Source organism: Epinephelus lanceolatus, chromosome 2 (assembly GCF_041903045.1).
Source record: "Epinephelus lanceolatus isolate andai-2023 chromosome 2, ASM4190304v1, whole genome shotgun sequence".
Lineage (NCBI taxonomy): Eukaryota > Metazoa > Chordata > Actinopteri > Perciformes > Serranidae > Epinephelus > Epinephelus lanceolatus.
In genome coordinates, this window is record NC_135735.1 from 12,761,635 (window position 1) to 12,777,464 (window position 15,830).

Below are 15,830 nucleotides of genomic sequence, written 5' to 3' on the forward strand. Positions count from 1 at the left end.
TAAGATTCTGTGAAATATGATTTATAACATTGATATAAAAATGCAAATGCAAAATGCAGAGACTATGAGGGTTAAGATTCATAAAAAATAATATTCCCGTTGAATCATTTGTGCGTTTTACAAACATAACTCTCACAGCAGCCCAATTTTACTGAAATTAAATCTGGGAATAAACGCTGCCATGACAACAAATTTCTCAACGAGTGTTCACCATTCCCAGATAATCAACGCGTCGCTGGGCTGATATACTGACTTCATATACAGTGGATCTGTGAACACACACACACACACACACACACACACACACACACACTTATTAAAACCTTTTCAAACACATTGAAGGGGCATTAAAATCTACATAAAAGAACATTATACTTCACATGAGCAATTCTTATTTCCCCTTTCTGTTTATGAGCTATTAAAACATCAGAAGGAATACATATGCACCCACCCACCCACCCACCCACACACACACACACACACACACACACACACACACACACACACACACACCCACACACACACACACACACACCCATATCTGGCTTTAAACCAGTGTTTGGTTAATGAAGGGATCCAGCTGTGATGCAGGACTCTAATGATTTGAAGGAGGCACAAACTGCATAAATCAACACACCCATTCCTGCATACAGTACACATACACACACACACACACACACACACTGCCACCCCTACTGCCACCACCACCCACCCGCAGACACTGTCTCCACCAAGCCTGTGTAATTTATGCATGAAATGGGCTCAAACGTTCAAGTCAACTGTGACAATTGAGATAAGATTAAACCGTTTTCTCGGTCCACTGGCAGTTAAGTCACTCACTCAGTGCTGATTATCAGATGACTTCACGAGGCCACAGAGGAAGTGGATTAATGAAAAACCATTGTTTTTCACAGAATGACTCATTACCCAGGAGACAAATGGGCTAAGATATAAAGTTATTGGGGATGGAGAAAAATTGGGAGGATAATAGAAAGGTTGGCTCCGTGTCGAAACCACTTGGGCTGTAAAAGATTTGATTTGATGATGATCTCATTAGTTTTCAGCTGTATTCATCGACCTGTGTTAAAACAGTAAAGTCAACATGGCAGAAAGCCTCTAAACATTTTAATATGAAATTATAAAATACACTCACAGGCCACTTTATTAGGTACACCTTGCTAGTACCAGGTTGGACCCCTTTTGCCGTCAGAACTGCTTTAATTCTTGGTGTCATAGATTCAACAAAGTGCTGGAAACATTCCTCAGAGATTCTGGTCCATATTGACATGATGACATCACACAGTTGCTGCAGATTTGTCGGCTGCACATCCATGATGAGATTCTCCCGTTCCACCACATCCCAAAGGTGCTCTATTGGACTGAGATCTGGTGACTGTGGAGGCCATTGGAGTACAGTGAACTCATTGTCATGTTCAAGAAACCAGTTTGAGATGATTTGAGCTTTGTGACATGGTGCGTTATCCTGCTGGAAGTAGCCATCAGAAGATGGGTACACTGTGGTCATAAAGGGATGGACACGGTCAGCAACAATACTCAGGTAGGCTGTGGTGTTTAAACCATGCTCAGTTGGTACTAAGGGGCCCAAAGTGTGCCAAGAAAATATCCCCCACACCATTACACCACCACCAGCAGCCTGAACCCTTGATACAAGGCAGGATGGATCCATGCTTTCATGTTGTTCACACCAAAGTCTGACCCTACCATCTGAATGTGGCAGCAGAAATCCAGACTCATCAGACCAGGCAACGTTTTTCCAATCTTCTATTGTCCAGTTTTGGTGAGTCTGTGTGAACTGTAGCCTCAGTTTCCTGTTGTTAGCTGACAGGAGTGGCACCTGGTGTGGTCTTCTGCTGCTGTAGCCCATCTGCTTCAAGGTTGGACGTGTTGTTGGTTCAGAGATGGTCTTCTGCAGACCTTGGTTGTAACCGGTGGTTATTTGAGTTACTGTTGCCTTTCTATCATCTTGAACCAGTCTGGCCATTCTCCTCTGACCTCTGGCACCAACAATCATCCTCTGTAAACCCAAGAGATGGTTGTGTGTGAAAATCCCAGTAGATCAGCAGTTTCTGAAATACTCAGACCAGCCCGTCTGGCACCAACAACCACACCACATTTAAAGTCACTTAAATCACCTTTGTTTCCCATTCTGATGCTCGGTTTGAACTTCAGCAGGTCATCTTGAGTTGCTGCCACGAGATTGGCAACAGTTGATCAGGTGTCCCTAATAAAGTGGCCGGTGAGCGTATAGCAGGATAAAGGCTTTCGAAGGTCATGTCATTTTTGCAGTAATGGCGTCATAAACATTTGAGAAAAAACAGTAAGAAGTAAATGTATTTGTAGAAAACCTGTCACCTCATCAACAGTAAGTGTTAAAATCCAGAAATTATTTGATGATTCACTTATGTGCATAAATTATGTCAGCAACTCTGTGTTTAGAGCCGACGCCAACACACTATCATATTGTATAATGTGTGTGCGTGTGTTTAATTTTGTATTGATGAAATGTTGAGTGAGAGGTGTCCTGCAGGTCACTGAGGTGCAGATAAGCTGTCAGTCAATCTCAATTTACAATTTAAATCCTCTTATAAGGCCAGTAAAAAAATGTATGGAGGGATGTTTCGGATTCATATCGACTACAAATTTGAAACAGCAGCCAAGGGACACAGAGGTGAGCCAACAGCAGCCTTAGAAAATACTGCACATACAAATCTGAATGTGTACGGATGGATGCATGCAAACTAGTCCTCTCTGTGGTTTGTTCCAGTGTGCAAGATTTAAGGGAGCTACTGGCAGAAATGGAATATAATATTCATAACTACGTTTTCATTAGTGTTAAATCACCAGAGACTAAGAATTGTGGAAGCTTAGAATGAGCTTTATATCTGCATAGGACGCAGGGCCTCTTCCGCAGAGTTCGCTATGTTGCATCGCAATTAGGGTTGGGATCCGGATCCGGTTCTTTTTTGGAACCGGGTCCAAAGTTCCGGTTCCGGAACTGGTTCCATCATATTTGGCGTAACGGTTCTTGCAAAATAAAAGTCAACATAAAATAAAAAAAATAAAAAAACGTCACGTGCATTTCCATTAGAATGCGGCATGGGCCGCATATTTCTGTTTGAACCCGACCAAGCCCGACATTATCTAATCACTAAAGCACTGAGTTTGTGTCACACAGTTGTCATGGTTACAGGCTATTTAACAGGCCGGGCATGCGCCGTGGGTGCTCAGCGGAGAGGGAGACCTCTGTGTTTGAGACAGGAGCGGGCAGCGGGAGGTCTGACGCTTCCAGCGAGGGGAGAGGGAGAAATATAACAAAATAAGATAAAATAGGAGACACCTGCCTCCCTCTTTTATTTAATTTTCAGCGTTTAATCAAGGCGGAGGCGGGCGGCGGGAGGTCCGAGACTTCCAGCGAGGGGAGAACAGAAACAAACAGCCAGTGTGTCTGTGTGTGTTCTGTTCAGGTGTTGTCACGTAAATAACAATCCCCAAGCATGAATGCATATAAGTATTTATTACATTGTTGTGGTTAATTTGAGGTAATAGTGTTACTGTAGAAATCAGAGAATCACTTTTTGTTGTTATATATTCTCAGGGAGATGATACAAGCTCTAAATCTGAAATACACACCACACACAAATGTGTATTTTCATCTAATTGTACTGTGCAACAGTTAGAATAAAGTTTTTGTATTTGTATGATTGCATTTGTGTTTATTATATACTTGTTTAAGTATAGCAAGTATAATGAATATAATGTAGGAATTGGTAAGAGGAATCGTTAAGGAATCGGACCGTTAAGAAGGAATCGGTAAGGAATCGGAATCGTTAAAATCCTAACGAGTCCCAACCCTAATCGCGATGTTTCTGCAGTAGAAGGGACAAACCAAACACTGGCTCTACAGAGGGCCCTCTGCGTTTTTACATCACCTGAAGGTCACTGCAGGCCCTCAAAAGCTAGGGAGCTGTGGAGGGGCATTTGGTTGGTTGCAATCGGCAACCTCACCACCATATGCCTCTGATAAAGACAAGATACTTTGGAGCCCTTCTGCTATTTCCTCATTAACTTGTGTATGCACTTGAATGTCAAAATTTTGCATATGTATTCAGTGATGTTTATCAAATGGTGTGCTTGGCAGCCGATCCAGATCCACTTGCAGATCAAATTGAATACAAAAAAATGTAGTGAAGCCTTGGTGGAAGTATGTGCCGTATATCCTCCAAATTCCTTTACCTAAACTATGATGGAGCTATTTTTCTATCTCCTTCTCATACAGAGGAAAGTATGAGAGGAACTTTCATTTCATTTCAACAACATCACAAACTGCAGTCAAATTTACCACCAAGTTGAATCAACCCCTCTGTCAGAAAGTGTCAATAACTATAAAAGAAAGATTAAAGTTTCACAAAGGCAGCATTGTTGTGCTGTTGGACAGCTGCACTGGATTGCACTGCAGTGTCTATATTTTGCTGTTTTTTTTGGTCATTCGATGTGTATGACAACAACTACTTTAAAGTTTAAAAAGCACAATGAAATAATTCAGCTGAAGATCGTGCACTGCATGTTCAGTTTTTAACAATGTTCCCAAAAATGAAAGAACATTGCGTTGCACCGCCTGCAATGCTGCTTTAAGAAAACACTTCACCCCCCAAATGATCATTTGTTTATCATTTAAGCACCCGGTGTTATGTTGAATTTGTCAAGAAAACTTTGTTTTCACAACATATAGTCCTCATGGGAGGAGGAACTGGGAGAGGAAATAACTGGAGAGCAATGGGACGAGGCGCTCAAATGGGTACACGTTTCCTGTATCTGTGCTCGGCACGGACTTCTGCCATGTAAACTTATTCATAGGCCACACTGGACCAAAGGAAGAGTATCCAAAATCTATCAGGATGTGGATGCCAATTGTGCAAGATGTAATCACGTCCACATGTTTTTGTGCTGCCCATCCCTTGTTAACTTTTCGACAGATATTTTCAACACATTTTCAGAAATCACTGGCACACAGATCGAACCATATTCTCTTACCTCACAGTCTGGGGTCACTCCATTTACATTGCAACTGACTTAAACAAAAACAGAGGTAATTGCCTCTGTCACTCTCCTGGCGAGATGTTTAATTTTGCTCCGGTGGAAGTCTCCTGTGCTCTCTTTGGATTCAAGCAGTTTTAAACTGCATAAAACTGGAAAAAAGTCAGACACTCTCAAAGGATCTATAAACAAATTCTCTGTAACATGGATTCCCTTCTTCTCTGATGTAAAGCGACTCCTTTTCCCTGCAGTTCCAGATGAACACATCTTCGAATATCTATGCATGAGACTTGCCCTGTGTACATTTGGCTGCCAAGCGGGCTAAGGACTGTTTTTGATCTTGTTGATCTGTAAACTCTTGTTTTAAAATTTGGGGATTTTATTTGTGTTTTGTTTGCCTGTTTGCTTGTTTTCGGTTTTGTTTTTTTGGTTTGTTTTTTGTGCTGTCACGCCTGTTTTGTCAGTTTTTCTTCATCTTGCATGTACATATGGTTTATATACATACATGTTGTACTGTTGCTGTTAATATTGTTATGTAATGTAATGTTAATGTTACTGCTGTCTTTTTACAATGATCCTTTAAATGTTGTTTCACTTAAAAATCCAATAAACAAAGTGGGTTTTTCTCACATGCCTCCTCCGTGAATGAAGACTGAGAAATCTCTTGATGAATTAAAGTCATAGGGGGCTGCGTTTAACAACAGCAAAACTATATCAAAACATTTGTTTACAATCTCTCACACAATTCATACAGTACAATCCAAGTGTCATTTTTCTAGTTGTACGCTCAGTACTTCTCAAACAGACACCCCTTTCTGACAGGGTACTAAACTAAAAGTGAAACATATCTGTGCTCTCTTCAAAGCCAGACTTCAACAGGTAATTTTACATCACTGAACATGTGAGCTGCTGATCTACCGCTGCCCCGACTGGTAGTTTGCCTGTGTTTTTGTGTGACTTTGCTGAATCCGAGCTAACCCTTTAAAACACCAATGTCACAAAATAACACAAACAGTCTAACTGGTTGAAGAAGACAAGCAGCTCCCATGTTAAGCAAGGTAAAGTTACTGTTTTTGTCAATGGTGCTTCAAAGAGAGCACAGATAATTTTTGCTTTACGTTCAGTTCCCTAGTGGAAAGGCCTGTCTGTTTGGGAAGTACTGAGTATGTGACCGGACAAATGAGACTTGGATTGTATTGCACGAATTGTGTGAGAGTCTGTAAACAAATGTTTGCTGTTGTTAAAAGTGGATGACTTCAATTCATCAAGACTTTGCTCAGTTTTTGGATTTTTCGTTCGGTGCGGAGGCATACGAGAAAACAATTTCTTTTCACGAAGTCCGTTCCACATAAGCCCCGTCTCCATCAAACCCTTTCAGTGTGGTATCTTTGGAACCAAAAGTAACCCTTCAGACATGGTACCTAGACCCTAGTGTTTCCACTGCAAGCAGTACTCTTAAATGTGGGCAGGGTTGTTGTCACTCACTGCTCCATCCAGCACTCACTACCTATCACTATTTCCTTGTTACCGGTGACACAGATGGAAGTCTGCACCTTGTTTATCGTCTACAGAATGAGGCTGCACACCGACATTTTCAGAACAAAATAAAACAGGCTGCAGTGAGAGTCTCTCTCCATGGGATATTTAAAAATAGTGGGTTTGTACATTTAGTCCTTCTCAGGCAAGCTCAGGGGTTTAGTGTTGCCGGAGTCTTCCGAAAAGATGATCCCTGATGCTTTTTCTTTATCCAAGTGAGGACTTCGTCGAATTTAATATATATAAACGCTTGAAGATCCACACATTACTAAAAGCGTATGTCGTATAAAAACTAAAGTAATGGTCAAAGTTGTTAAAGTGAAATTTAAGGTGTGCCTCTTCAACTAATACATTGAGTAACATTACAAGCTAACGTTCCACCTTAAATGTTGCCGGCAGTCGGCCCAGTGGATTAAGTTATTTTTTTAAACTACAGCTTCTGTGAGAGGCAGCAAAACATCCTTTCATTTTATAGTTACAGTTTACTAATAAAACTCTGCACAGTATGAACAGTGGTTACATGAGCCTCAAAACCAGCCACAACTCAGCCCTGAGCAGAGTGACTGTCCACTATTGACCAATCAACAGACTGCAGTGTTCACAGCTCCACCTTTTAGTACCAGATCTGTGTGCTAGGTACCCCAACAGAGGGGGGACCGAAAATGGGGACGGTACGGAACGGTTCCATTGGTACCATCCACAACTTTTCACAGTGGAAACGGAAAAAAAGTGTAATGAACTGAACTGTACCGTTTACCGTACTGCTCAGTGGAAATGGGACTGTAAATGTTTATATGGGGGGGAATCTTCCTTTAATGTCCCAGTGTCTGTGTGTGCATGTGCATTTCTAACCCAGTGAGATCTTCTCCCCAGAGTCAGCAGGCAGAAGGAAGACAAGCAGGGCCAAAGTGGAGATCAGGACACATGGGATGAGCAGATTGAGGCCATAGTAGAGGGTCCGTCTCCGCATCACCACGGTGAAGGTGACGTCAGGGTACGGCTCCTCGCAGCACTCATAGAAACGATCGTTCTTACGCCCTGGAACCTCTGAGAGAGACAAAAAAAAACACAGTTTAATCTGGCAGAAATTATGTTAAATGTTATAGAGAAATCCTCATTTTGAGTTTTACTACCGACAAGATCCCACTCTCCGTTGGCGATGTAGCTGGTGATATCCGTCTCCAACATCTTCAGGTCCAGAGACCAGCCCCCATATGTCCAGGAGCCGAACTTCAGGTCGCATCTCTGAACATCAAAAGGGAACCAGCGCACGTCGATGTGGCAGGTGCTCTTGAAGATCCCTGTTGTGGTGAGAGAAGACAAATTAAAGAAGGACTTACTTTAAAGGGAAATTTCGTTTTATTTCAACCTGTCACCTATCGTCCTAAATTTGTTTCAAGTGACTAGTGACATAAAAATAATAGTTAGCATGTTAGCCGTTAGCCTAGATACAGCCAGGGCACATAGTAGCGCCAGACCTGTTAAAATGTAAGTGAACGGTAGTTAGTCCACTAAACAAGCTTTTTTTCCACAAAGACCGCCTCATATCGTTGGGATACATGTCAGAGAACATATAGAAAACGACATGTAAACGTGTTGTCTTACCTTACCGGTGTGCTGCCATGTTTGTTTACCATTTAGCTCTGCTTTCCAAAGTGTGGCTGAAATATATCTCACGAGCTCTAGATAAAGCCCAGCTGGATACTACTCCAGGTGGAGGTGTCTCGTCCTCGGTCACATCCAGACCGAAATATCACGAGAACAAGCAGCGATCTCATACTGTGTCTGAAATCGCGCGATAACAAGCAGGAACAGCTGGAAGGCAGAACTGGACAGTAACCTGAAAAGTTAATTCATTTATTTTATTAAAGATTTATAGAATAATGGCTGACTTTTTGCCAGACTTGGACTTTGTGGAGGAGGAATTTGATTTTGCAGAGTTTAATGGCCGCCCTTATTTATTTGAGCCAGAATATACTGGCGAAGAGCTCTGTGAAATTGAAGAACGGAGGAGGAGAGAGAGAGAGGCACAACAGGTAGAGGACGAGAGAGGAGGAATGGCTGCTGCAAGGCTGCGTAGCTCTGGAGATTGGTGGTGTACCTATGAATGCTGTGCCCCAATGCCCACAGAAGAGGAATGCCTCTGTTGCAAGGAATGGGAGCGGTTGCAGCCTTATTTTCAAGGTCTGGATGTGACCGAGGACGAGACACCTCCACCTGGAGTAGTATCCAGCTGGGCTTTATCTAGAGCTCGTGAGATATATTTCAGCCGCACTTTGGAAAGCAGAGCTAAATGGTAAACAAACATGGCAGCACACCGGTAAGGTAGGACAACACGTTTACATGTCGTTTTCTATATGTTCTCTGACATTTAACCTAACGATATGAGGTGGTCTTTGTGGAAAAAAAGCTTCTTTAGTGGACTAACTTTGCACTTGAAGGTTGCCCGTTCACTTACGTTTTAGCAGGTCTGACGCTACTATGCGCCCCGTTATCTAGGCTAACGGCTAACATGCTAACTATTATTTTTATGTCACTAGTCACTTGAAACAAATTTAGGACGATAGGAGACATGTTGAAATAAACCGACATTTCCCTTTAACACTTCACCTGTCGACAGCTACTGAAGAGACTGACTGATGGAGTGATATTCAGCGCTCTGGCAGAGAGCGTATTCAACTACTCTGGAATAAAAGAAGCACAGGGAGATTGGAAAAGAAATGATAGCACCCAACAGCTCAAAGGCAGCAAGAGGTTTTACTCCGAAGAGATATGGAGTCCAAGAGCCATCCATCTTAACAAGAGTAAAAAATCCAATATGACAATGAGATGAAAGTGGCCGGTAATCCTTCAGGAGAGGCAGGCACCAAACTAATTTCCATCCATATTTAAGAAAGATATGAGATGTCGGCAGTAAACAAGGTCTCTCTTCTCTCTCGGTGCCATCAGCAGGGAATGAATTGAGATGGGAAGCAGAAAAAAACAGAATGACTGCTATTTACTGCAGTGAAACTCAGTGACAAAGACACGTTACCAGGAAATGATTCGGCGGCCGAGGTCACATCTGCATACAGTTTTATTCATTTAATGCAGTCGTGTTGAGCTCCAGCGGCGACTGGCTATTTTGCGCCAGTACGGCATTCAACGAGGGTTCATTTGGAACAAAGTTGAGAGGCAATTTGCTTGTGACAGAGGCAATCAATCCAGAAGAAATTCAATGATGGAGCCATTTACGCCCGTATTGATTAAGATGCTGAGGCGAGGCAGGCCAGTGCTTTTGCGTGGTAAGAGAAAAAAAGGGGGGAAGAGGAGCGTGCCAGGGAGAGCAGTAAACACCAGCTGTGACAGGAAGGCCTTCTGTTTCAGAGTGTTCCCTGTCCATGCATGTGTGTGTATGGGTGGGTTAATGGTTTTATAGAAAGTGTCTGTTCGGATGCACAGTCTGGCAGTAGTAGGACAGTAGGGGCTTGTTCGGGAAAATTGCATCACTGCTCAAAGTGTCACTGACAGAGTGTGGTGGTGACGGGCCCATGTGTGTGGAGTTTAATTACTGTTAATGGGATAAGACCATTTTAAAACTCAAAGTGATTACAGCAACACTTCTACAATTTGGGGAAATACATTTATTGGCTGTCTTCCCGAGATTTAGATGAACACCAATCTGATATCTGTCCATTAAATATGAAGCTACAGCCAACAGCAATCTTTTGAAAATGTGCACATTCATTACACTGCATAAAATTCAGATAATGAAAAATAGAAATGTGTCAGGAGAGGTCAAGAAGCCACAGGATGGACCTCCACTGCACTTAAAGATTCAGTGTGTAGAATTTAGGGGAATTCAGAGGCAGAAATTAAATATAACAGGCACAATTTCTTCGCTGTATAATCACCTTAAAATAGGAATCTTTGTGTTTTCATTAGAATGAATGAGCTGACCCTTGAACCCCCTATTCTACGTCCAGGTCCCTCAGGTCAGCTGACCCGGGGCTCCTGGCTGTCCCACACTCCAGACTTAAGCTCAGCGGTGACTTTGCTGTGTCTGTCCCCAAACTGTGGAACAGCATCCCCCTCCCAATCAGATCTGCCCTCACCACTGACTCCTTTAAGTCCAGGCTCAAAACCTACTTTTATTCATTAGCGTCTCAGTCCCCCTGATGTGGCTTTCTCTGATGCGTGACTGTGTGTGTTGTGTCTCTAAATGTGTGAGCTGTGCACCTGACAGTTATGATGCCTGTTATGTTTGTGTTTGTAGCATCTTATTCCTTTTGTACAGCAATTTGGTCAGCGTGAGTTGTTTTTAAATGTGCTTTATGAATAAATTTGAGTTGTACTCGTCGTCTTCCGCTTATCCGGGTCCGGGTCCGGGTCGCGGGGGCAGCAGCCACGGCAAAGAAGCCCAGACAGTCCTCTCCCCAGCCACTTCTGTCAGCTCTTCCACGGGAACCCCGAGGCGTTCCCAGGCCAGCCGGGTGATGTAGTCCCTCCAGCGTGTTCTGGGGCGGCCCCGAGGTCTCCTACCGGTTGGACACGCCCGAAACACCTCCCAAGGGAGGCGTCCGGAAGGCATCCTTACCAGATGCCCGAACCACCTCAACTGGCTCCTCTCGATGTGGAGGAGCAGCGGCTCTACTCCAAGTCCCTCCCGGATGTCTGAGCTCCTCACCCTATCTCTAAGGCTGCGCCCAGCCACCCTGCGGAGGAAACTCATTTCGGCCGCTTGTACTCACGATCTCATTCTTTCGGTCACTACTCAGAGCTTGTGACCATAGGTGAGGGTTGGAACGTAGATTGACCGGTAAATCGAGAGCTTCGCTTTCTGGCTAAGCTCCCTCTTCACCACAACGGACCGGTTAAGCGCCTGCATCACTGCTGACGCCGCCCCAATCCGCCTGTCAGTCTCCCGCTCCATCCTACCTTCACTTGTGAACAAGATCCCGAGATACTTAAACTCCTCCACCTGAGGAAGGACCTCGCCCCTGACACTCGGCTGCGAACCGTCCCAGCGAGAGCTGGAGGTCACTGTTCGATGGAGCTAGGAGCTGTGCTCCGCTTGGCCCGCCAGTACCCAACAGCTGCTTCCGGAGACCCACAGACCAACCATGCCCTGTAGGCCTCCTTCTTCAGCCTGACGGCTCCCCTCACCTCTGGTGTCCACCAGCGGGTTCGGGGATTACCGCCGCGACTGGCCCCAGCGGCCTCGCGGCCACAGCTCGCAACCGCCGCCTCAACAATGGCAGAGCGGAACAAGGCCCATTCGGGACGCGGTCGAAGATCTCCCGGAGGTCGGAGTTGAAGATCATCTTGACAGGTTCTTCCGCCAGGCGTTCCCAGCAGACCCTCACTGCTCGTTTGGGCCTGCCAGGTCTGCGCGGCGTCTTCCCCCATCATCTGATCCAACTCATCACCAGGTGGTGATCAGTTGACAGCTCTGCTCCTCTCTTCACCTGAGTGTCCAGAACATATGGCCGCAGGTCAAATGATACGACTACAAAGTCGATCATTGACCTGCGACCTAGGCTGTCCTGGTGCCACGTGCACCGATGGACATCCTTATGTTTGAACATGGTGTTAGTTATGGCCAAACTGCGACCTGCACAGAAGTCCAATAACTGAACACCACTCGGGTTCAGATTGGGCAGGCCGTTCCTCCCAATCACGCCCCTCCAGGTCCCGCTGTCATTGCCCACGTGAGCGTTGAAGTCCCCCAGCAGAACAATGGAGTTAAATTTGAGTTGAGTAGAGTATATCTACATAAGGAGTGCACACTCGTCACCGTGTTGCACCGCCATGTTTCTTTTTTTTGTATTATTTTTTGGACGTTTTGCCTTTCATGAAAGGACAGTTTCAAGTGTGAAATAGGGAGAGACAGGACCCCCCAAAATCCACAACATGCAGTGAAGGGCCATGGGCTGGAATCCCATTGCTGCTGCGGCAAGGACATTACCTTTGTACAAGTGGCGCCTGCTTTCCCAACTGATCTACTGGCCACCCCTTGCTGCCATGTTTCTACAGTAGCCCAGAATGGACATTAAACACTGGCCCCAGATTGGGCCATCTGTGTTAGTGTGTTGGCCACCATAGTTAGCAGCCCCTTTATGAGGACCAAACCAGCATCAGATTGATAACACATACTATGGTGTTTCACATCTGTACACCAAGCTAGTTTAGCTTAGCTTAGCATAGAGACTGAGAACAAGGGGAGAAAACAGCTAGCCTAGCTCTTTCCAAAGGTAACTAAAATTCACCTCGCAGCACCTCCAAAGCTCATTAATAACATGTCATATCTTACGTCTTTAATCTGTACAAAAACTAGAGTGTAAAAGATACTAGTCAGTGCTCCCAGCCAAGAAACAGTCGGCCATGTAACCGCCAGTGAGACCATAACTTACAATTTGATTTAATCTTTGAGAGAGAAACAAGATATAATGTGTAAATCAGTTCGCTTTAAAGGTGCAAACAGTCAGACATTTCTACCTTTGGGCAGAAATGTGTTGTTTCACCTGCTTTCAGTTTTAAAGCTTAGCTGAACTAAGCTAAGACATGAGAGTGGTGTCAAGCTTTTCATCTAAGCAAACACATGTAGTTCCTAGAATTTGAAATTATTTCATTAGCAGTAAACAACCCAAATTAAAGTGTTATTAGAGCAACTTATTCACATAATCAATCAGTATTTTGGATTTCCGCCAATGCAAATATGCTGATAGCTTCAGGGAGCTTATTCAAAGCTCTCATTCATAAAAACTCAGCAGCAGCTGCTGTTTTCTCATTAACAGAGGAAATCCCCAAAGTAAATACAGCATAATGTTTGTACAGTTTATCAAGTTTATACAGCACAATATTAGCAGTCTGCTGAGGATACATTTTATAGAATCAGGAGAACGACTGTGTCTGTTTGATGAACGCGTTTATGACAGGAAGTAAAATCCATTTTTGTGCAAATTAATTCAATTCAATCATTTATGATGAAATAATAATTCCTCATCATAGTTACTGCTCCCAGAAATCTAGTGGCTTTTTATTTATGACGACAAAAGTTTTGATACAAAATATATCATGAGTTCAACAGCCCAGTCCCCAGAAGAAAATGTTGGCGGGGCACCCAGTAGCTCGTGTACAAAGGCAATGTCCTTGCTGCAGCAGCTGTGGGTTCGATTCCAGCTCTTTCATGCCTTACCTGTCTTGTCAATAAAAGGCAAAAGCCAAAAATAACCTTAAAAAAGAAAATGTGCACTTTATATGTTTCTGCAAACCCCAAATGCTTTACATTTGCATGTCACATACGTATAATATCAACATTTCTAAAGTGATGAGTATGAGCTGACTCTGTCATCAGGAGGTAAAGGGGATGCTGGATGGCATGACACCTTGGGGGGACGCCTGAAAAGCTGTACGCCACTGTTTGAGACCAACAAAAACAAAACCGGTTGAGTTTTAGGGAGTCATCACTGCATTTCCAGTGGCTTTTTAGCCACCAATCATGGGTGTTTTTTAGCATCACATCACTGTGCGTCCACTAGGAATGGTGCCACAAAAAATGTATTTTCTTACCATGACATTGATGCATTGTCTGCAGGGATAGTGAGATTGTGCCCCCATAGTTAAAGCCTAAGCATGATCTTTTCCTAACTTCCTAAGTGTTTTTTGTGCATATACCTACCCATCCACTAAGCACAGTACAAATGTAACACAGTGCAGTTTGCAGAACTTACAATGTATTTTTTCTGGTGATTGGGTTCAGTTTAAGTATGTCGGAGTTTTGTTCTTGAGTGAGGGTAAAATGGAGTGTGAGATGGACATGCTCATTGGTGTGGCTCAGCAGTGATGCAGGCGTTGCACTGGACCATTGTATTGAAGAGGGAGCTGACCTGGAAGGCAAAGCTCTCAATTTACCAGTGCATCTGTGTTCCTACCCTCACCTATGGTCCAGGGCTTTGGGTAGTGACAGACAAAGATGAGATTATGGTTACAAGTGGCTGAAATGAGTTTTCTTTGTAGGGTGGCTGGGCTCAGCCTTAGAGAAAGGGTGAGGAGGTCAGACATCCAGAGAGAGTTTGGAGCAGAGCTGCTGCTACTTCGCATTAAAAGGTAAGGTAAGGTAAACTTCAATGTCCCCGAGGGGCAATCTGAAATACAGACAGTAGTCATGGGTATAACAAAACAGACAGTATCCAGTATCTCACACTGTCAGGGGTAAATCATGGACATTAGTGGTCACTGCTGGTTAAGAAAAATAGCAGACAACGGACAGTCCGTAATGCTTCGTGCTGCATATAGGGAGGCAAAACCTCCGCCCTAATGGACGCATCAGAAACTCAACATGGAGGGGATGTTAAGAGTCTGAGACAATAGACCGAGCTTTAGAGGTGACCCTCTCTTTATACAGATGCTGTAGGTTATTTAAAGTAACACCAGTCATCTTACAGCACAACTTGACCAAGGGGCCAGTTGAGGTAGTTCGGGCTTCTGATCAGGATGCCTCCAGGGTGCCTCCCGTTACAGGTTCTCTGGCACATCAAACTGGTAGGAGGCCCTGGGGTTGACTCCAAATATGCTGAAGGAATTATTTATCTAAGATGACCTAGGAACGCCTCAGGAATCCCAAGAGGAGCTGGAAAATGTTGCTGGAGAGAGGGACGTCTGGAATACCTTACTGAACCTGCTGCCTCCAAAACCTAGCCTCGGATATATGAATGAAAATGGATGGACGAATGGACGGTCCAAATATTTTTGACATGCCATTGCAATCATAGCTTAGGTTCTCAGTGCAAATAGCTGTCTAATGTGTTTTTTTTTTAAGTCGTAATATGAATGCCTTCAAGATTGACTTCATTTTGTATTTCTTACCACATTTTTAAAAGCTCTAACTTAAATCGGCTGTCCATTTACATCTAAAGGAGAAGGGACATTCCTTCAAGGGCAGAAATGTTCACATCTTGGCCAGAGTAGAAAGACGGTTTGAAAGAGGTGTGAAAGAAGCCATCTACGTCAAACTGGAACGGCCATCGTTAGAGAGGAGGTGGACTACGACACTACTTATCACCCACCTACAATGCAGTCTTGGGATCCCTTTCCAGATGACTCAACTCACCCCAAACGACAAAGACAGCCGGGTGGGTCATCAGCTCACATGTGACCTCAACGACTCTGTAAGGGTTTACACCCACGAAGAGTTTAAAGCCTGTAGCCCTTTTTAAACAGGAATTGTGCAAATTTGCAGGAAAGCCCAATCAGTCTTC

General features: G+C 44.0%; 1 protein-coding gene across 1 annotated transcript in view; it reads right to left on the reverse strand.

The window, feature by feature from the left end:
- chrna7a (cholinergic receptor, nicotinic, alpha 7a (neuronal)) overlaps nt 1–15,830 on the reverse strand; it is a 40,160-nt gene that overhangs the window by 6,859 nt on the left and 17,471 nt on the right. The window contains exons 6-7 of the mRNA XM_033641867.2: nt 7,725–7,892; nt 7,444–7,638 (exon numbers count right to left, since the gene is read on the reverse strand). Of these exons, the coding sequence (XP_033497758.1) occupies nt 7,444–7,638; nt 7,725–7,892 (363 nt within the window). The remainder of the gene's footprint in view (nt 1–7,443; nt 7,639–7,724; nt 7,893–15,830) is intronic.